Below are 22,936 nucleotides of genomic sequence, written 5' to 3' on the forward strand. Positions count from 1 at the left end.
AGGAAATGCGGTTTATATAGAAGTAGAAGACAGTTGATGGGACATTGCTTTAATTGCTGAAGTGCTCATCTCGTTTAAAAGAATAACGTCGGTGTTTGTTTATTTATTTATTTATTGTGCGGAATATTTTATATCGAAGTGTCCCACAGGCTGGCTGAGGTGAGGCCTCATGATCACGGTTCCTATCAATGTGAAGTCGTAGCTCAGGATCACAGCCAGATGCTGGAGGCTACAGGACACCTTTTTCTCAATGTCATGGGTATGTAACGAGGACCTCAGTATAAATCTTAACAGCAGCTCAAACTTTTCTTTGTTGTGTTGGCTTGGAAATGGTTCAGTGATGTTGAACTGGTTTGTTAACCGAAATACTCAGGACTGGGTTGTTTCGATTGAATTTGGCTCAAAAGCATTGTATTCATGAGAAAACATCTCAAAATGCAAAGCAGGTCCACGTCCACTTTGTACTCGAACGAAACTTGATGAAACCAACAGCTAAAATATTGTTGCGGATTCGCGCCCGCCGGCGTGCGAGCGGCCACGTAACTCGAATCGCGGCACGTCGCCCACCGGACGGACAATTCCGTCGTGACCCTCTCGGACTAACGCCGGGAACTAGTCACGGGTGGGCCTTTCGGCCTCACCACGATCGTGCCAATCGGCCCCCCGCGTGGGATAGGGTTGTTCGCCAAATTTGACCTACCTAAGTACCCACACGGAGGGTAGACCGGGCGATCGCACCTCACCGCAGGTCGACTTCGGACACGGGCCACTTTAAGCGACCCGTTCCGTACTATCGGGATAACCAAGCGGTGTTATCGTCAACCTCGACGGTTCCGATTAATTGTCGGGCGTATTTTAGCCCACTACCAACCCTTTACGTGAAGTAAGATGGAGATTCAATTGAAGAAAAGACGAAGCGAAACGGGAAAAACAGTTCAACATAATTCACATTTATTCCGCGGCAAACGGAAAGCACACATATACAATTACAACAATTATGCACCAAAAGCAAATGTAACAAAAGAAACACAACAATTATGCACCAAAAGCAATTGCAACAAAAGAAACACAATGCAGATCTACTACCGACTACGCGAGCACACGGCAACACTTACACAGTTTTACTTCACAGACGGCGCCGACAACACATGTACTCCAAAGCAAAAGAAAAAGGGGCCACCCTCACGACAAGGGGGCAGACGGGCCTGGGGCCGAGACCGCGTCTAGCCTACCCGTCTGGTGATGAGCCGCAAAATGGCAGCGGTGCCCCGACTCCGCACTCCTCCACGGGTTTCGTTGGCACTGCTTGGAATGGGGTGGGAACGGGGCCCCCCTTTTCGCACTATCTCAGCGCGGAGGGGGAAACAGGGGGGATTGTTGATGCTCTGGGGAAAGAGGATAGCTGGCTTGCTTGGGTCCCGCGACGAGCGACTCCACTGCGCCCTCGACCGCGTTCCCGGCTTCTCCTCTCTGCAGCTCCCGGACAGACTCCGAACCCCGACAGACCGACTCTTGACTGCTGCTGCCACACTTCGCCGCCGCCACGACTTGCCGGAGCCCGAAACAGAAAAACCTCCACTCGAGCCCGAAAACAGAAACTCTCCTCTCTGACTGAATTCGCCGCCGCCACAACTCTCCAACTCGAGCCCGAAACGGGCTCGACCCAATTCACTCCGCGCTCGGCGCTTTATAGTCAGCAGGAGAAACCATATGCAGATTTTTGGATCAGGATCGGCTCGGCGGCGGAGCCACACTCCCCCATTGGACGGAGGAAAAGTGGGCGTGAATCATTCCTGATCCTCGAATCTGCATATATCGATTCTACTCCGACGCGCCTGGAGGCGGGGCCAAATCGCCCCGCGCTCGCTGATAGGACGGAACAGAAGTGGGCGTGAATCATTCCTGATCCGACCTCCCTGGAAAGGCCGCCCTTTGCACCCGCTGCTCGGCGCGCGCCCCGTACAAGTCCAAGATCGGTGCCCACAAGCGGTGCGGGAATGGCGGCAGAAGGAGAGGTGAAGGCGGTGGAGGGTCTAAAGTGGCGGTCCCTGGCCACGGTGACGCTTGGAATGGCAGTGATGCGATGGTTGCGAGAGCGAGTTGTGACGGTAAAGGTCGTGGCTGTTGGCGTTGTTGTTGTTGTGAAGCGGCGTTGCGGTTGGTGGTTGTTGTGTGATGGCGGTTGAGACGTGGTTGGTTCAATATAAAGATAGAACAGAAAAACGGCTATCATGAAGGGTCGCAGCCCGAATGAATGACATTTATTCCCTCTAAACAACGGGTTTGGGCTAACTACACATATACTTACAGAGATACCTCACCTACGGGACCTGAATGGTGGTTTGCGAATTTCCTCAACCACAACAATATATATATGTATATATATATATATATATATATATATATATATATATATATATATATATATATATATATATATATATATATATATATATATATATATATGTATATGTATATATATATATATATATATATATATATATATATATATATATATATATATATATATATATATGTATATATATGTATATGTATATATATGTATATATATATATATATATATATATATATATATATATATATATATATATATATATATATACACCAAAAAAATCTCAAATCTATCAATTAGCATTCTCAATATTCTCATAATAAAGATTTTGTTGAAAATTTGATGACGAAACCTCAATTGGTAAAGTAGAAAGCATCTCAAAATGCAAGCGGACAAAATAAAGAAACACGGAAGCAACAACAAACCCGCATGGCGGACGGGATATTAAGGCCTATTTGTACTTACTTTGACTTTGCCCTTTGACATTTTGACCCAATTATTAATAAATCTTTCCATATTCTCATAATAAGGGTTCGATGAAAATTTTATGACGAAGCTCAAATTTTAAAGAAGGTTATGGCCTGGACAGACACACGCACGCACACACAGTTGCAAGCCCCGTGTCTCGCTAGACGGACAGATGGGCTGATTACTGTATTATTTTTGTTGTCTGCTCAGTTGACTTTGTGGGTAAATGTAAAGTTGTCGTTGAGGGTGGTGAGGTGCTTTAATCTCGACAGTCGCGTGCCACAGCTCAGGTAAATGTAACACGTCCCGTGGCATGTTCACACAAAATTGTATTCCGTTTGATCTTCTCACACCAATTATAAATCCCTGTTTGAACTGTCATACAAACACCCAAGCACTACATATACCCACTTGCAGACTGTTTCCTCCACTCCGGAGAGAATGAGTCGACTGACTGGTTTCCTTCGGTCACGAGCCAGGTGATATGAAGCGAGCGGCCTGTTCTGGATCTTGATTGGAGATATCCAGTACTCTCATCCCTCCTGAGTCGGTTCATTGCAGTGGAAATGTCCCTTAATAATAGGGAGGGATGCTGAAACCATGAATACATGACAATGCAGTTTTACTCCACCACGTGTTACACCTGCACATTCATTCTCTGTCTTTAACAATCATTGCACTGTATTACTTTACGTAAGTAAGAAAGTGCTGTTTTATCATCGGCTACTGTGTTTTGAGTAAATTATCATTTGCGTTCGTTTTTTTAAACTTTTCGTTCTTTGTTAATAAAGTTACATAAGCTGTTGAAATATCGTTGGGTGTCTTGACACTGAGCCCATGTCCTGTTGGAGGCTCACCACCATTCATATATTTGCATATGGGGCTGCTAAGGCAGTTATACACCATATTAGGTGTAATGCATGATCTGATTGGTAGTATTGTTTCATTGTCTAAAGTAGGCTGGCAGGATGGCCTGACGAAGGTATGCACACTCCCCTCTAAGCTGTCTCGCCTGGGTTTGAATCCTGACCTATCTATAAAATGTCATCCTGTATCAATATATGGGCAAGGTAACCCTGAGTGGTTTGCAAATGTAATTTGACCAGAGTAACATCGCACAATGGCCTGCTCTTTTTCAAAAGAGCAATGATGTACGTCTGATATGTATTTAAACGAACGAAGGATGTATTCGAATAAGGAAAGTAGGAAAATTGGCTTCTTCCTCACTCTGTGTTCATGCCTTGAACAAAAAGGGCTGATCATTCTTGTACATTAGAGATAAATTTGACTTGGTGACCCCAACCGATCTGGAGCAGTAACATCCATACCCTGAATCATGTAAAAATGGATTGGTACAGACAGGTTCATTCCCTCTTTCTATCCCATCACCCTGTTCTTATCGCCACCACCTCGTAGTTCCACCATCCTCCATCTCGCTCCTGGCAGCAGATGTACCTACACCCTCCAATGGCCTCACGTCACATAACCTGACACTCGTCTGCATCGTACCTGGCGGGAAGCCAGCACCCACAGTACGGTGATATAATGTGTGCATGTTATGCAATTGCTTTCTGTGGTTCAGGGGACCGACACATCCTCAGCAGTGAAATGTTTTGAGATGTAATTAAAGAATTCAGATATTACCATTTTTATGATGTTGCGTGATGATAGTGCAGCGTCGTTTTGTGACATGACGTATTTACATTGGGACCATGCTGCACAATTCCTTCATTTCAAGAAATTGCACCTGAAACGGATCGTGGTGTGAGAAGGTACATTGCTGCTGGCATACGACGATCTTGAGTGTGCATGGATTGTCCCGAAAATTGGCTTAAAGTTGTTAAGCCATATTGGCTTAAGTTCTCGGATTTGCGCAATATACCTTCACCGTTCCTATGCAGCACGAGGCTTGGTAGTGGCATCGTTGCTGAGGCTGTGGCTGTGCCGCTGATGTGAAGCCCTCTGTAGGTTAACACAGGAATTTTGGAATTTGTTCAGGGTGCTGGTGATGGCTCGCCCACTGCTGAGCTAGTCTGTTCGTTTTAAAGTGAAGATTATTGTTATGTAACACTATGTCACGTGGCGGCATTGCAAAACCTTGTGTGTTCAGAGAAGGTGAATAAAATCCAGGAGGAATTACCACTCTATCCAGGCAATGGACCTCTAGGGGTTGTTCAAGTAGGAGACAGGTGCAACCAAGAAAATTCATTGTTTCCAGGTGTGCTGCATGAGGTGAAAAGTGCATGCATTCCTAATTTACATTTGCATGACATGATAAAATGTCATGTAGTACATATTACAAATGCAATGGACAAATGGGGAGGGGGGGTGAAAGTGGGATAATTATTTCTCAGTTTTATTATTCAGAATAATATGATCAAAGGACGATCTAATTTCAATTGAATGTTACATGAGAAAATAAGTAAATAAAAGGGAAAGCGATAGTGGAAAAAGTGAGGGTAGGGGAGTTGAGGAGGAAGGTAGAGAAGGTTTGGATGTAACACTGATAGGAATAAGGAGGAAGGGAATAAGGGAAGTTTATAAGACATACAAAGGGTAGGGGCCAAAAGTTCCATTACATTTGTGTACACAACGAGCAGACGGCCCTTCTAAGTAATATTTTAAAATAGGAGATGTCATTTTTGTTGAAACATCATTTGTTGTTGCACTGCACTGCTGGGACTCCATAACTCCACACATTCTTTTTCACACTCTGCATTTTCCTTGCTAGGTGTATTTCAGACGCGATGGCAATCTACTGCAATCGGAGAGTAGCCAGGAGTCACCTGTCTCGCTTGCACCCGCTGCTCTGAGGCAGCTTCCCAACACCCAACCCCGCCATCATCCCGTGCTGCCACCTGATCCTGTACCAGATGACACCAAGCCAGATGGAGATCTGGCTTTGGCTGCGTTGCAGGATGCGGAGGGGAGACGGCACACACCCACGCAAGTGTCATGGCAAAAGAGTAAGGTGGCGGAGAAAGAGCAGCTGAGGGTAATTCACTGTCTTTTCATGATTGTGTGTGAGCATATTAAACCTGGGGATGAAGAATAGGTGGAAGAGTTAAAATGATGTGGACTATGTAGACAAAAAAGACTTATAAAAAGCACAACAAAATGATCAAACTAGAGTTCAGAGAACATGTTACCCTGCACAATGTTTAAGTGTATAATTCAATTTAAATAAAATATTGATTTTAAAGATCTTGTTAAAAAAAAAAAAACTCCTTCAAGTTTAGCGCCTTTGATGTCTTTATACACCACCTTATTTAACACGTCTAAGTACGACTCAACGGAAGGGGTTTGGAAGTGGCAAAAAGGTGACGTGTTCTACTATGTTCAAGTGTCTAATTAAATTTAAATAAAATAAATAATATTTTAAAGGTCATAACAAAAACTTTTTTTTCGGAAGTTTGCCGCCGTTTCTGCAGCGTCTTTTACGTCACCTAATCAAACATGTTGCATTAATCCTTCGTGCCTGTTGTTTGTGTCCTTTATAACATCCTGAAAGACAGGAAGTTTCCTGTTTTATATGATTTTTCAGTTTTTTTTACTGAGAGAGACAGACAGACACAGACAGACACAGAATAAATTTGTCACAATCTTCTCTGCGCATGTGTGATCGGGACAAATTCAGAGACCAAGCTGTTCATAGACAAACTACAGGTTCGTTATCCGATTCATGTTCTGATTTGTGTTCAAAATGTAACATTCAATTGAAATTAGATTGTTCTTTGATCATAAACTGGCATTTGTGGACCCAAGGACAGACAGATACAAGTGAACCGATTGCTAACCCCGCTTTTTGCTTTGCGTGTGTGGAGTAACATGCAAGCACACTCAAGGCAAACAGGTATTCGTGAATGAATTGAAGAAAAAGAGCACAAAACGGGCAAATTACAAATTAGCTTTCAGGAAAACAACACAGGAGTGATTTTAAGACACACCACCTCTTTTAACATATCTTGGGTAAAGAAGAGGATTACAATAATGAAATAAATAAGTCATTTTGATCCACCAGGCATATTCAAAATTGAGGGCCCGAAGGAATGCATGACTTTGTCGCCTTATCTTTGTCGTCTCCTTAATTAGAGAAAAATATTTGGCACACCGAGTCAGCACAATGTATAAAAATACAAAATAAGATGACGACGAGGAATGAGATGACATGAGTGAGGACAGGCAGCAGAGTGCAGTTCAGGTGGCATGGCACTATGGCCATAGCTGCTATTGAATTCCATCCATTCATTGGGACCACACTCTGTGCAGAGCGTTGGTGCTGCTTAAGCAGTCTCCTTGGCTATTGTACATAATCCTGGATGAGTCGCCACTCCGACACAGTATACCAGCATGCTGGCACTCATTTTGCCGACCTCTGAAGGATGACAGGCTGAGTTAACCCCACCTGGTATTTATTCAACAGCTGAGCGGGATTTGAACTCAGAATTCTAGGATCCCAAGCCGACCACCCTAACCATTAAGCCAACACCAGGAATTATTGAATTAAGAAGCAATTATTAATCAACCACACCAGACTTTTGCCAATGAGCTGATTTCTACTTTCCTGCCTCCAAATTTTTCATTATTTTATCATCTTTTTTATTTTATTTTAATTTATTTGTTATCCAGGATTTAAGGCTCATAGAGCTGCGATGCAAATCATGCATGAGAAAAGGGTGGTATGACAAATTTGGTTCGGAAGAGGATGAAAATATTTTAATTTATATGAATAAGGATCGGGATTGAAGCGATATTGGAGACGTTAGAGTGATAAAGAGCAGTCGACGGGAGATTCCTAATGAGGAGTTTTAAGGAGAGAGAGGATAAATTTTGGAAGGGAACAGTAGGTTTGTGGATCTGGAGAAAGCATATGATAGGGTTTGTTAGGAAATGGTGTATTGGTGTCTGAAGACGAATGAGGCGCTTGAATGACTCGTGAGGATAGTTGCGGTGATGTATGAGGCTGCTAAGATATCAGTCAAAACTAGGAATTGTTGCTCAGAGGCGTTTGAGATAAATGTATGTTGACTTCAGGGGTCAACAGTTGGTGCTTTTGTGTTTGGGGTGGTGATGGATGTGTTGAGTGAAGAAGGAAGTACTTTCAGAAATGTTTGCACATGATTTGGTGGTGGTGTCACACTCTGGGGAAGGACTTCAGGATGCAATGTTTGCCTGGCAGTAAAATCTGGAAAGTGAGGATAAGCGTGTGTAAGCCAGCTCATGGTGAGCAAGAAAGAGGGAAGAGATGATGTGGATATTAGGGATAGGGCAGGTAAGATGAAAAAGCAGGTGGGAAAATTCAAGTATCTGGGTTCTTCAATGGTGCGTGCGTGTGTGCGTCCGCTTGCACGCAGGGTGGAGTAAATGGAGGATTGTTTCTTCGGTGGTCTATTATCAAAAGATTCAGGTTAGTCCGCGGACGAAAATGTACACAATGGTATAAGACCGTGTTTCCTGTACGGAACGGAGGCTTGGGTCTTCAGAAAGTAAGAACAAATTGCTGCAGACGATGGAGATGCGGATGCTGAGAAGGCTGTTGAGGATTTTTCCGAGAGAAAGGAAGACGGGCAGGTGTAAGGGACATTCATGAAAAGGCACAGAAGCACATCTGTGTTGGTTGTGGCATGTGCTCAGGAGGGAGGACAATGTGCTCAGACAGGCCTTTGATGTAGAAGCAGTTGGCAGGTAGAGAAGGGGCAGACCAAAATTGAGATGGCACGAGGTGGTCGATAGGGACATGAGAGAGGTGAGAGAGCAGAAAGACGATTCTCAGGATAGAGGTGGGATGTGAAAAGCGAAGACTCATGCGGTCGACTCTGCAAGAACGTGGAATTAATTTGGCCCATTATAATGGTAGTAGTAGTAGTCGTAGTACTACTACCACTACTACTACTACTACTACATGAAAGAATTTTCAATCTCCTGTTAAGTCGAGATAAATTAATTAATCGACCCATAAAGTGCTTTCACCTGGCTGGATATCAGATGCATACGCAATTTTAAATCCAGTGCAATGTAAAGCACCGAATCCAGGTGCTTCTATTCTGAGCACTACAACAATGGACCCACTTTATTCATGATGTAACGGGCTCCTTGCTGTGCATGCTGCACAGCAAGTCCCACAATAGTGGTGGTGATGCATTAGCACTGAAATCCTGAGCAAATTGTGGGGGTTATGTAGCTTTTAAGGGATGTAGACATGGTCGGCTAGCACTGGACAGCATCCAGCTGTGTGATACAAACTACATGAGGAAATGACAGCCCACAGTATCAGTGAGGCTTTGGGGCTTCTGAGTTCCAAATGGAAACAATGGATCGAATCTCAATCTCTATTAAAATGGTAAACATACAGATATATGTATCTATTTGAGAAATAAGCCTGCTGTTGGCTTAGCTGTTAGGGTGGTTGGTTTAAGATCTGAGGGTTTTGAGTTTGAGCCTCTGTCAGCTGTTGAATTAACACCAGGTGGGGTTGACTCAGCCTGTCATCCTTCTGAGGTCGGCAAAATGAGTACCAGTGTACTGGTCATAGAGGGCACTGAATGAAGGAAGATAAATGTACTCTGGCATGAGACAGCTCAACAGACAGTAAATGCAGTGATGAACACTCATGTGATGTTCTCACCAAACCTACCAGAGTTGAGGACAGGTATCGGTGTTCTCTTAAACTCTTAAAGCTGTGCCTAATATGGGACTTTTCAAATGGCGGTTGAATGCGAACGAGGCGGTTCGCGCATGTGCTGTTTGTTTTCAGTGCCTCGGTTCTGTTAATCGGGGCACTTTTAACCTGCCATTGCTGGGGTGAAATCTGTCATTCAAATCGTGTTTTTAAGGTGATTTTAAGCATTTAGAAGAAAGAGTTGCAATTTCGAAATGGTTAACCCTTCTTGTTCTGTTCCTGAACGCAAGTTGGACTCGCAGAAGTATTATAACACGAGAGATATCCGTGGAAGAGAGGTGTCGAGTTCCTACCATTTCCCTTTCATACAAGCTTGCAGTGACATTTATACACACACACACACACACACACACACACACACACACACACACACACACACACACACACACACACACACACACACACACACACACACACACACACACACACACACGCACGCACGCACGCACGCCTACACACTCGCACGCACGCCCTTCTCCTTTTAGCAGTAGATGCAAAAATCAAGTATTCTGTCTCTTGTGGCCCCGGAACCAAACAAACGATATATTTTACATCTATCACATCCCACACCCCCTTCCCCCCAACACGATAGATAGTAAATGGCATCATTTTAAAAGTTGATGTTAAACTCACCCTGTGAATTTACAAGCCTCAGATATGACCTTTGCACCGCTGATAATAAGCACCCAAACCAGATACAGCGTCTCCCTCAGGGAAGTCTTTCCAATTGCAGACATCGTCCATTAAACAATCAACCAAGGCTGCCATGTTAACTGGAGGCACTACCACAAGGTTCAAAGTCCAATCACTGGCGGGGATGATAGGAAGCGTGGGAGAGAGGGGTTTGGGTAGAACACGCCCGTCTGATCCTTCGGGCCTTTCACTGACGCACATCGTCAGGAGTTTGTTTTTCAGCATGGAAAGCTGCTCGATCTCAATCCTTTGGGCACACTTAGTAAAATCTCCAAGTTTTTCATTGCGCAGAAGCACAAGCCTTTCTCGCTGTACTTTTCCAAAAAAAATTGTTTTTGGTTTCTTGCAGAAGCTCTGTGAGCCTTTTTGGTAACGATCGTTATCTCGCACACTTGATATATGACAATATGTGAACATGCAATCGACATTGCTGCCCAGGTGGTTCTGCTCATGCACCCAAGCATTCTGGGACAGATTACGTCACTTTGAAAGCCCCGTATTGCTTTGTGGATCCACAGTTTCCCGTCGGTGTCTTGCTGCTCTGATTGATACCTACAGGGAAATGTTCATCATTTGGGTAGGTGAGCTTTCACCGGCACCCTGAACAAATTACAAATTCTTGCCCTCACCTACAGGGGGCACTGCATCAGCCATAACTGACTGCTTTAGCCGATGTTGCATACGAAAGAGGAAAAAGCACAGTGCAGAACGACAAGGTGTGAGTCCCATGGTTGTAGTTGCCACTGCTACCTCAGTTGTGCTCTTTATAGTTTACAAGAGACTGAAAAGTCGAACAACAAAACTATTATATCCTCTGCACAATGGACCTTAAGGAGCAACGACATCACTTGGTGATGTGCTACAGAATGGAAGATGACGTTTCACGAATATATCCGCTCAATTAGACAATGTCAGCAACACCGCCACATGGGAATGGATAAGTGCTTCTCAGTTACTTCGAATGTTTTGGATTTAAATAGCAAAAGACAAGAAAATTTAACGAGGCATTATGACGTCAAACATTGACGTCACACTGGTGCTGCACTAAAATTATCAGACTTGGAAAATCATTTTTACTCCATTATATCAGAATCCATGATTGCAGTGACCTTTCTAGAAAATTAATCAAAAAAGACACCGGCCTATTAAGATCTGACGAAAGGCCAAGATTAAGACGTTCACGGCACATTGCACTTGGATACGTTGTACCAATTCCACAGGTCCAATAACTTTTTAGTTTGTAACAAAATTTTAGAAACAGAATTTTGTGGGTTTGTGAATTTTTTTTTTAAATCATCTGTTGGCCACTTAATCGTTTCATACCATCTTTGGCATCTTCTGAATCGCCAACCAGCATTGACCTTTGATATGATGGCATGTGGGAACCGTGCGACAACTCATCCGAAAGAGCGTGTAAATGTGGCCATCGAGGGAACGAAAGGGTTTGTGAACGACTCACAAGAGGCAGGAAAGATTTAATAGAGAAAAAAGAATACAGGGTAGGGGAGTATTCAGAGGAGTGAAAGGGAGAGATAGAAGTTTGAGTATCATTCATTCATTCATATGTAACCTAGCTGTGATTGGTTGTATTATTGCTGGGAGCGTGCCTGTGGCCCCCTGTAGGTTAAAGCAGGAATTTGTAATTTATTCAATGTGCTGGCGTTAGCCCACCTACTATTCATGAAGTATAACATGCTATCTCTTTAACATCCACCAAGTAATGGGAGATGGGACACCCGTTTAACATCCATCCGAGGGATGGCACACTTACACTACATTGCCAAAAGTATGTGGACACCTGCTCATCCAACATCTCATTCCAAAATCATGGGGATTAATATGGAGTTGGTCCCCCCTTTTGCTGCTCTCACAACCTCCACTCTTCTGGGAAGGTTTTCCATTGCATGTCAGAACATTGCTGTGGGGATTTGCTTCCCTTCAGCTGCAAGAGCGATTAATGAGGTCAGGCACTGATGTTGAGCGATTCGGTCTGACTTGCAGTTGGCGTTGCAATTAATCCCAAAGGTGTTTGATGGGTTTGAGGTCAGGGCTCTGTGCAGACCAGTCAAGTTCTTCCACATCGATCTTGACAAACCATTTCTGAATGGACCTCGCTTTGTGCATGGGGGCCTAGTCATGCTGAAACAAGAAAGGACCTTCCCCAAACTGTTGCCACAAAGTTGGAAGCACAGAATCGTCTAGAATGTCATTGTATGCTGCAGCGTTAAGATTTCCCTTCACTGGAACTAAGGGGCTGAGCCCGAACCATGAAAAACAACCACAGACCATTATTCCTCCTCCATCAAACTTTGTAGTTGGCACGATGCATTTGGGAAGGTAGTGTTCACCTGGCATCCACCAAACCCAGATTCGTTCGTCGGACTGCCAGATGGTGAAGCGTGATTCATCACTCCAGAGAACACGTTTCCACTGCTCCCGAGTCCAATGGCGGTGAGCTTTACACAACTCCAGCCGACGCTTGGCATTGCATATGGTGATCTTAGGCTTGTGTGCGGTTGCTCTGCCATGGAAACCCATTTCATGAAGCTCTTAACAAACTGTTTATGCTGACGTTGCTTCCAGAAGAAGTTTGGAACTCGATAGTGAGTGTTGCAACCACCGACAGACGATTTTTCCACGCTACGCACTTCAGCACTCGGCGGTCCCGTTCTGTGAGCTTGTGTGGCCTACCACTTCATGGCTGAGCTGTTGTTGCTACGAGACGTTTCCACTTCACAATAACAGCACTTACAGTTGACCAGGGTAGCTCTAGCAGGGCAGAAATTTGACAAACTGACTTGTTGGAAAGGTGGCATCCTATGACGGTGCCACGTTGAAAGACTCTGAGCTCTTGAGTATGGCCCATTCTCCTGCCAGTGTTTGTCGATGGTGATTGCATGGCTGTGTGCTTGATTCTATACACCTGTCAGCAATGGGTGTGGCTGAAATAGCCGAATCAACGAATTAGAAGGGGTGTCCGCATCTTTTTGGCCATGTGGTGTACACTGATGTATCACCCTGCCTGTTGTTGTTTCGTATGCAGCATGTGTCTGCTGGTTGCATAATTTTTCCTGGAAGCTCCACTGTGCTGCTGATGCAGTTCCCCTGTTACCAGTAAACTGGTCCTCATTTTACTGGCCTCGGAAGCATTACAGGCTGAATTAACCCACCTGGTGTTATTTCCATGGAACGACTGGGGCACAGACTCAAGACCTTTAGAACTTAAGCCAGCCACCGTAACCATTAAGCCAGCACTCGGCTTACCACCCTGCCTGTGAAACACCGGGATGTCAATTTGTCGCTGGGTCAGGATTCGAACCCCGGCTAAACAGCTTCAAAATGAGTGTGCTTATTTCAAAGCTATCTTGCCAGCCCGATAGGAGTATAACGAGGGGAGTGAAGGACATGTCTTCAACATATGGTGGGGGGAGGAGAATGGTGTGGGATTGGGTGGCGAAGGATCACAATTTGGTGCAGATGTACTCGATAGATGGAGTATTTGGCAAATCGAAGATAAAAATGACCTCCATGTTTTCCCACCAGAAATTGATGGCAATCTAGAAACATATTCCATGTGACCTATAGCAGCTGATACGGAGGAAAGATTAATAAAACATCTAGAAAAATTATGAGTGACTATAAAAGAGCATCGCTAGGAAGGAATGGATTTGGAATGGCAACACAGATTAATAGAGGGGGCAGGTAAGGGAGATGAAACGACACGGCAGGTGTGCACACTATGCAAAATTGCATTTGTGCATCATGTGGGGAGGTCAGGACGCAGAACCAGAAGTGGAGAGAAATGGTGAGTAAAGCGTTTGTGATTGGTAGGGCCACAAAAAGCTTCTCAGCTCCAACCGACAGAAGGCGATGCAGCTTCCAACTCAATCCATGCGACATTGTGATATGTGGCTCTTTGGATCGTTCAACCGCTCGCAATTTGCTCCATTTCATTTGTGCCCAACTTGTCCCAGCTGGATTCTCTGCTCCTGCTGATTGGTTCTGTTTTGCCTGGTTCCATTCACTGTCGCTGGCTCGCATAATCAAACCTATTTTAAGGCCACAGACTCTCGAGCAGTGCTGGTTGTATATAGCACAGGTGTGCAGCTTGAGTGGGAGTCCACTATTATTTTGATTATTTACTAAACTGCAGACTTAATCTTCAAGATTTTGTACTTTCTGCACATCTAGCTGTGATGTCTCTTTTTATGAGTTTGAGTCAGAGTCCGATGTGCTGGCATGACATGGTGAGCCGTTCGTGACCATCATTTGACTCTTGAAGCCAGCTTATGGATCATGGTGGTCACCTGATTGATGTATTCACAACGAAGTTGACACTGCACCTTAAAACAAGTTACAGAATAACGTAGTACCCTGTCAGAAAATGAAATGAACACCTGATTGTAAGGAAAGTTTGTTTGAACAATCTGTGATGTGAACACAATTACATGGAATACACATCCTTTGGCATCATGCGGTGCTTGAAGCCGACGAGGCAGCGACTCAATGATCATCTGAAGAACATTTTGGTCCAGATGTAGTCAAATGTGAAGTGGATTTTGTTGCAGCGCGTGGCATCGTCTTCCTGCAGTAAACGGAGGGTTCCTGAATATCAGCAAGGCCGTACGTCCAGAACCACGACCTCTGCCTAAAAGAGACCAAATGGGCCACAACCTTTTGCCTGGACACCACAGAGTCCTGATATGGAATGCCATCAAACATGTATGGGAAGTTGGAAAATCTGACCTCTGCCAAGTAATATGCAAGAGATGCAACAAAATCTCCTCCACATTCAGCAAAATCTGGATCAGGCTGTCACACACAAGCATCGATGCATTGCCTTCGTGGGTTCAAGCACCGCATGATACCAAACGACATGTTGATATCCACATAATTGTGTTCATATCACAGATTGTTCAAATAAAGTGTGTTTACAATCAGAGATGTTCATTTCATTCTGGCAGGGCATTGTGAAAAAGCCGAAGTGGTAATCTGGTTTAAAACTGCTGAACTACCACATTCCCGAACCGGCATGTCCATCTTTGGTCTCTTCTTCGTATAACACTTCTGTTTATTCGCCCCATTGGACTTGGTCCAAAACCGGGGCTTATGAATTGGGTCTCGTCCGTACGTATATCCATTCATCCGTCCGCATCCACATCTCGGATACGTGTGGACTGAATTTGTTCAAATCTGGCAGAAAGACAATACATGAGGGCTTGTATATGCACATCATTTTGTTTCTTGATTCGATCAAAGATGTCCGACTGGTGGTCATTTTAGTTGTAAACCCCCCCCCCCCCATGTTGAACACGTCAACTATTTCTTAGACATGCATTTACCGATCTTGTTCAAACTCGGCACACAATGAATGAATGACGGCTTATTTAAGCAAGTCATTTATTCTTCGAGATGAGATGCAAGATGGCAGACTGGCGGCCATTTTGTTACGCAATCTTGCCCAATCGTAAGCAATCTTCCATGTCACATGACAACTCAAGTCAGCTGCGCATGCACATGAATCTTGTAAGTATGGACTAGCCCTTTAACTCCATCCAGCAAAATTACTAAAACCACGGGGGCTCTGACAGTTTATATCTTTTCCTTGTTCGCTCATAACTTTAGAACCACTTCGTTGATCTTGATGAAAATTATAAACATTATCGTCTTCCATCCATTTCTGTGACATGGACACGTAATGTTTTGCCACCACCAAAACAAAAACAAACAAACAAAAAATGCAAAAAAAAAATTATTTCATTAATTAAAAACTTTTTTTTTCTTTTTGCATTTTCTTTCTTGGATCTTGGGTTGTTGCGGTGTTTGTGCAGGCATCCAGTGTAAACGAGGGCTGTGACAGGATGGCCAATAAGTATGAACACTCATCTCTGAGCTGTCTCGCCTGGGTTTGAATCCTAACTCAGCTATTGTTGCGAATTTGGAAGCTTACTGCACACAACAGCCAGGTCCAATAGATCATTTATATCGGTAAGTATGTGTTTCTAGGCAGGGTCCCGTCCTATGGTTAATGGGTGATTAATCGTACGTGCGCTGCGAAATTATTTTATGGTTGGGATTTCTTCACCACCAACAACAACTACAGCTACTACGACTACATCCACTACAACAACGCCACCTTCCCGCTCTCGACTGGTCGCCATTACGCATGTGTTTTTGGCTGAGGACGTGGGCGGAGCCTTCATCGCCTCGGGTCGAAGCTCCGCTCCGAGGAGGGGCAGAGAGCGTTTCCTCCAGCCAATGAGCGGAGGCGAGCACCATACGTGCGCCCCAGCCAATCGGGAGGCCGCCACGAGTTGCCTGACAACCCACCGTCCAATCAGGAGGCGAGTGGTGGGGAGAAGAAGCCATTCCCTCCTCAAGAAAGAGAAGACGATGGCAGTTCGGAGAATCGTGGCGATTTGCGGCAGACGGTCGAAGATTGGCTTGGTCTGGACCAGTTTTTCGGGAGACCGTATGATCGTGGTGACTGCGGAGGGTTCTGCAGATGGTCGTGGTCATGGTTGGTGCGGTCTGCGGTCCTTTGGAGGGCAAGTCTGGTAGTCGAGCACATAGGATCCTAAGCCGTGGACTTCTGGTCGTGGGTTCGAGTCCCACCAGTGGTTCGGAGTCAGTGTGGCCGCACGAAGGGGACAGGTACCCTGGCCCTGCTTGACTGAGATGGGATGAAAAGTGGAAGATAGTCCCATGGGGTCCAGTTTGTGTGTGTGTGTGTGTGTGTGTGTGTGTGTGTGTGTGTGTGTGTGTGTGTGTGTGTGTGTGTGTGTGTGTGTGTGTGTGTGTGTGTGTGTGTGTGTGTGTGTGTGTGTGTGTGTGTGTGTCCGTGGGCCCCGTCTGAGAAGTAGAATTGTTCAGTGCTTTTTGTTGTACATTATTTACATTTCTTTTATTCGTGATAACTCTGCTCTATGTCTCCCCTCCCCGATTATTGTTATAAATAAATATCCCTTTTGTTAAATGCTCCAGCTCGTTTCTGTGTTTCTTTCATTGGCTTGGCACACTGTGTATTGAGAGATAGCGAGGGTAAATTGTTCATTTGGTCTGGCGTGGTTCTGGTAACTCCGCTCGGTTACGCCGGATCCGAGTCGTTACCTGCGACTCGGATCGGACAGTCAGCAGAGGGTGTGGTTCTCCGGTAGTTCGACTGCGTGGGTATTTAGGTATATTGAAATTAGGCAATTAACCCTACCCCATGCCATCGAAGTATTGGCGACCACCGTCCTTTAAGTCAATGGTTCTCAACCTGGGGGTCGCGAGATTGTTTTCGGGGGTCGCGGGAAGGTTGTCAAAACAAATAAACAAATATATAATAAAGAAATTCATAAATTTTTTTGAAAATGATTTTTCAATTAAATCTCCAATACCAATGTTATAATTTAGTCATTATGAAACAGATTTGAGCAGCAAGTGAAGTGTGTGTGTGTGTGTGTGTGTGTGTGTGTGTGTGTGTGTGTGTGTGTGTGTGTGTGTGTGTGTGTGTGTGTGTGTGTGTGTGTGTGTGTGTGTGTGTGTGTGTGTGTGTGTGTGTGTGTGTGTGTGTGTAGAGAGAGAGAGAGAGAGAGAGAGAGGCACAGGCACAGTAGCGGGTGCTGAAAGTCAATGTTAGCGCTTCTGCAAGGTGGCTGAATATGGATCGGTGGCTTGTCAAAAAACGTCTGCCAGCTCAAGATGCGGACCAAGACGATACATGTGAAGGTGGGCCAACTGTTACAAGTTTTACTGAAAAACGTAAGGCGCCAGCGGCAGATTTGGCTTCCAACAAGCATCGGACATATCAGACTGACTTTCTGCAGTACGGATTCACATGCCTTGCCAAAAATGAAGTGGAATATCCACAGTGTGTTCTGTGTTCAGAAGTGCTTGCTCACGAAAGCTTGAAACCAGTGAAATTGAAGAGACATTTACAAACCAAACACCCATCCTACATTGACAAACCATTAGATTTTCTTTCGTCGTAAGGAGGGAGAACTACAGAGCCAAAAGATGACTGTTCGTGAGCACTCTACAATCCCCGTCAAAGCCCTGTTGGCTTCATATGAAGTGGCATACCTGGTTGCTCAATCCAAAAGCCCCATACTATTGCAGAGAGCCTGATCTGCCCAGCAGCGATTGCAATGACCAGAGCTATGCATGGTGAAAAAATAGCCAGCACACTTGAGACTATTCCACTGTCTAATGACACAATGGCGAGGCGCATTGGTGAAATGGCCAATGACATTAAAGAGCAGCTCATTGACCGAGTGAAGAAAAGTGGAAGATTTTCCCTCCAAATTGACGAAACAAAGGATGTTTTTTCCAGTGATGCACAGTTACTTGTTTTTGCAAGATACAGCTATGAGGGGAAAATGTACGAGGATATGTTGTTTTGCTCGACACTTGAAGGAACTTGCACTGGTCGTGACATTTTTAACAAACTGGACAGTAAAATGTGCAAGGAGGGGCTAAGTTGGGAAAATTGCATCTCTGTGTGTACAGATGGAGCTGGTGCCATGCAGGGGACAAGAAGGGGACGGAAAGCTAAAGCTTTGGAAGTGGCACCGCATGTCAAATTCACTCATTGCATTATTCACAGAGAGACCCTCGCCAACAAGAACCTCGAGCCACAACTCCGCAATGTTCTCCAAACAGCAATTAAAGTGGTGAACTTCATCAAATCCCATCCGGTGAATACCAGACTGTTTGCCACACGCTGCCAGGAAATGGGATCGGAACACGAATCTCTACTATTTCACACAGAGGTCAGATGGCTATCACGGGGGAAAGTTTTAACCAGACTGTTTGAACTGCGTGAGGAGGTTCGCATTTTCCTCTCAGATTGTGGCTCCCCCCTCGCTGACCACCTGACCGACCCCACATGGGTTACTGGCCTTGCATATCTGGCAGGCATATTTGATAAACTGAACAGTCTAAACTTGTCTCTCCAAGGCCCAAACACCAATGTCCTCACGCTTTCTGACAAGGTTACAGCGTTTTGGCCGAAGTCACATTTGCTCTACGGCGAGGATACGGCAGCTGTACGCCCTCTGAATTGACAGAAACGTGCGGCGGCCGCAGAGTTTCTGCGGTGGCCTCAGGGTGGCCCTACGCCGTTTGGCTATCTTTTACAGGCCGTAGGGGTCGCCGTGGAATTATAACGCGGAGTTATAACTTTTTTCATTTCTACATTGGCCGTAGCAATTTGACAAGCCGTAGTTGTGACGTAGTTGTGTTCCACGTCGACCGTACGTAGGGCGTACGGTTGGCTTGTGTTATTCGTGCGGCTGCCGTAGTTTCTTATCAATGAAAAATGAATTTTGCCCTAAAAACCGAATACATTTAAAAAAAACCGAACACAACGTAACGTTCATGTTTGTTCACGCGTCTCCCCCACCTGTTCGACCTGCATCTTCGTGCTTTGTTCATTCAGTTCGTCGGTGGAAGTCCTCGTGAAAGCATCTCTCGTGTGTCGATCGCTACTTTACCTCGTGTTTTCACCTTGATTTGTGCTGTTTTTTTTTTTTACTCATCTTGTGTTTTAATTAAGAACAAAAAAGTAATCCGATCACGTGGTGTGACGGACTGTCGGGCAAGGATTTAATTTCACAGAAAAACCGGTTGTAATTTGGAATATCCATGATTACCTCAGCCCGATGCGTTTGATGAAACTGATTGTGGTTCTGGGGGCATTATGTTTGATGAGCTGCCCTGGGGGCAGCGCTCGCAGAGTGCACGAGCGATCGGAAGCCAGGCCGGAGCTCGACCCTGTGTGAACCTTTGGATTGGTGATTGTACCAGTTTACATACAATACACCGCCACCGAAGGTCATTTACTCATCTTATTTTATGTTAAACATGGGGAATTTCAGTTGAAAGTGTCTTGAAAGTGGGTTTTCTTGGGGTCCAGGAACAGATTAATTCACTCCATTATTTCTTATTGGGAAAATAGTTTGGGAATCGAACTTTTTGCAATCCGAACAGCCTCCTGGAACGAATTCAATTCGGATTCTGGGGGCACCACATATTGGTATATTCCGAACTGTTATATTTTTATTTCAGTAAAAAAAGAACTGGTATATATACCCACTCATTACCGTCCGTCTGGCCGCATGTTCGCCTTAGGGCCCCCCTGCGGTCGCCTTGCGGGCACCTTGAGGCTACCTTGCGTCTGCCTTGAAAATTGTATGGCAGCCGCAGGGACGCCCTAAGGTCACCGTTCGACATCAAATCAAAGACCGTACGGCACCACCACGTTTTCGGTCTCCACAATTTCTAAATACGCCGTGCGGCTCCCCAAAAAATAAAAACATATCTGACTGCTACATTGTGTGACAGTGGAAATACTGCGCCCGCCGTATAATTGCTAGTAGCCGTAGATTTTGGAGACCCCACGACCGCAGTGGCAAATGTGACTTAGGCCTTACGAAGAAGCTTGAGCGGTGGGCAGCGCGAGTCGAAGAAGGCAGTGTGGAAATGTTCCCTGAGCTCGAGGACTTCATGGACAAATTTGACATAAGCATCCAAACAATAAAATGACTTATTGCTACTTACCTCAGAAGCCTGCTTGGCCACTTCAATAGGTACTTCCCAAAAGACGACACCCCAGAGAGAAACGACTGGATACGCCAGCCTTTCATCACCTCATCTGCCCGACACCTGTTATCGGAGCTTGAGGATGCGCTCTTGGACCTCTCCTCTGACCGCACATTAAAGACCGCTTTTGTCTCATCCACACTGGAGGAATTCTGGCTGTGAGTGGCCGCAGAATACCCACGACTATCAAAGGCTGCAATTGATATACTTATTCCATTTGGATCTACATACCTTTGTGAGAAGACCTTTTCCTCACTGACATTTATCAAGAACAAATACAGATCACAGCTCATTAGAGTTGAGGATGATCTTCGTGTTGCAGTCTCCAGCTTAAAACCAAGAATACAGCTGCTTTGTTCAAAGAAACAGGCCCAGCCATCCCACTAACATGAGTAAGTGAATACTATCTGACAATACAAGTCTGTGCCTTTACAGATGTTACTGTTAAAAACAGAATTATTGTGTGTTATTGTGAGTCAGTATTATCTAAATTATGGTGTTCAATTATTATGAGTTAGTATTATATGAATTATTGTGTTCAATTATTGTGAGTCAGTATTATCTTAATTATTGTGTTCAATCTGAAAAAAAAATGAAACTGAAAACCCATTGAGAATCGTTGTTATAAAGGGGAAAATGCAAAATGAGAGAAATGATAATTAATAGGCTACAAGCCTACAACAGGCATAACTGTTATAAGAACTGTGAATGAACTGAGAATAATAAGCCTGTAGGGACACTGAAAGGTATTTGCACTGTGCTTAAAGCTGTTTTGCAGGCCCAGCTATATGAGAATGAATGATAATAGCCGATTGCCATCAGCTTGTAAAGCAGTCCTGTTGCCTCCTTCACAATGAGTTGTGCTGTCGGATCTTGAATAAAATTAAAAACTGTACTTAAAGCCAAATTGATTTAGTTTTTGTTTTGTTTTTTGTTTATTTTTGGTCAGTAATGCAAGGTTTGTGTACGTCTGGTAGCTGTCATGTGTGATAGTACATTCATTTGTCTGCATATGATAGTACATTCATATGTCAACTTCTGTCTGCAGCAGAGGGTCGCTCAATCTTCCAATCTGTGTCCCGTGCATAAATAGGCTACATACCGCTCTTTGCAATTACAGAAGCCTTTTTTTATGAATGTGGCTGGCTGTTTTTACTGTGTTATACATCAGAGTGTAAATAATTAATTTGTGATGCCAGTTTAGTTTAGTTTAGTTTAGTTCTGTTTAGTTTTAACAGCTGGCAGTACCTAGGTGTTTACCAATGTGCTCCAGGCACTGGATTTTTTTATTCGCTCCGTGACGTCACTGCAGTGTGTTTCAAGTGTGAGTCGGGAGGGGCGTCGCGAACCCCAACTTAAATTTTTTGGGGGGTCGCGGCTGCAAAAGGGTGAGAACCACTGCTTTAAGTGATCCGTCTGATCCGGAGTTATCCGGGGTGATGACCTATAAATTCCGGGTGTTCAGTGGGAGACGGCTCGACTGCTCCACCTAGTGGTCGTTTATCGCCACCGAAACCCGGCCCCACAACACTATAAACTGTCGTCCCAGTGTTTCACAGGCAGGACAAAGCATCAATGTGTGTGTCTTCCCTTGGATGAACGTTGAACCGAGCGTCCCATCTGCTGGCATTCGTTGGTGGACGTTAAATATCCCATAGTGTCCTTCGCGAAGAGTATGCGAGTTATCTGTGGCATGTTGAACAAACTTCAAATTTCTGCCCGAACTTGCATCAGTGGTACAGCTATGGTCTTAGCCAATGATGTTACTCACAGCCTTGTGCTGCATATGAGAGAAGTGTAATATAATCATTATATAATATAATCATCATTATAATACCTGTACCAAGTTTGATTTCAATCCCTTCAGCTGTTCTCAAATATCACCTTTTAACATGACCTCTGATCTTTGTCCTCTTGACCCCATAATCTAATCATTTTACGTATACATCACCGTACATACTTGGACCATGATTGACTTGGATACCTCCAGCCGTTCTTAAGTTACCGCGGATGCACGGACGGACAGCCGGACGGACAACCTGAAAACATGATGCGTCCCATGACTTCATCACCGCAGACATAACAATTCCTTGAGTTGATCTCCAGTTGGGGATGGAATATTCATTAGGCTGTGGCATTGTTCATTAATTATGGAG

At 44.6% G+C, this 22,936-nt stretch overlaps 1 protein-coding gene across 3 annotated transcripts in view; it reads left to right on the top strand.

Moving 5' to 3' along the window:
• Nucleotides 1–22,936, top strand: part of IGSF21 (immunoglobin superfamily member 21) — a 124,273-nt gene that overhangs the window by 55,852 nt on the left and 45,485 nt on the right. For all 3 annotated transcript variants that reach the window (XM_085880050.1, XM_085880052.1, XM_085880051.1), the window contains 3 exons: nucleotides 150–259; nucleotides 4,238–4,353; nucleotides 5,553–5,816. In XM_085880050.1, coding sequence (XP_085736176.1) covers nucleotides 150–259; nucleotides 4,238–4,353; nucleotides 5,553–5,816 — 490 coding nt within the window. The remainder of the gene's footprint in view (nucleotides 1–149; nucleotides 260–4,237; nucleotides 4,354–5,552; nucleotides 5,817–22,936) is intronic.

Source organism: Eptatretus burgeri, chromosome 4 (assembly GCF_056783735.1).
Source record: "Eptatretus burgeri isolate ZD-2024b chromosome 4, Ebu_testis_v1, whole genome shotgun sequence".
In the NCBI taxonomy this organism is placed as follows: Eukaryota; Metazoa; Chordata; class Myxini; order Myxiniformes; family Myxinidae; genus Eptatretus; species Eptatretus burgeri.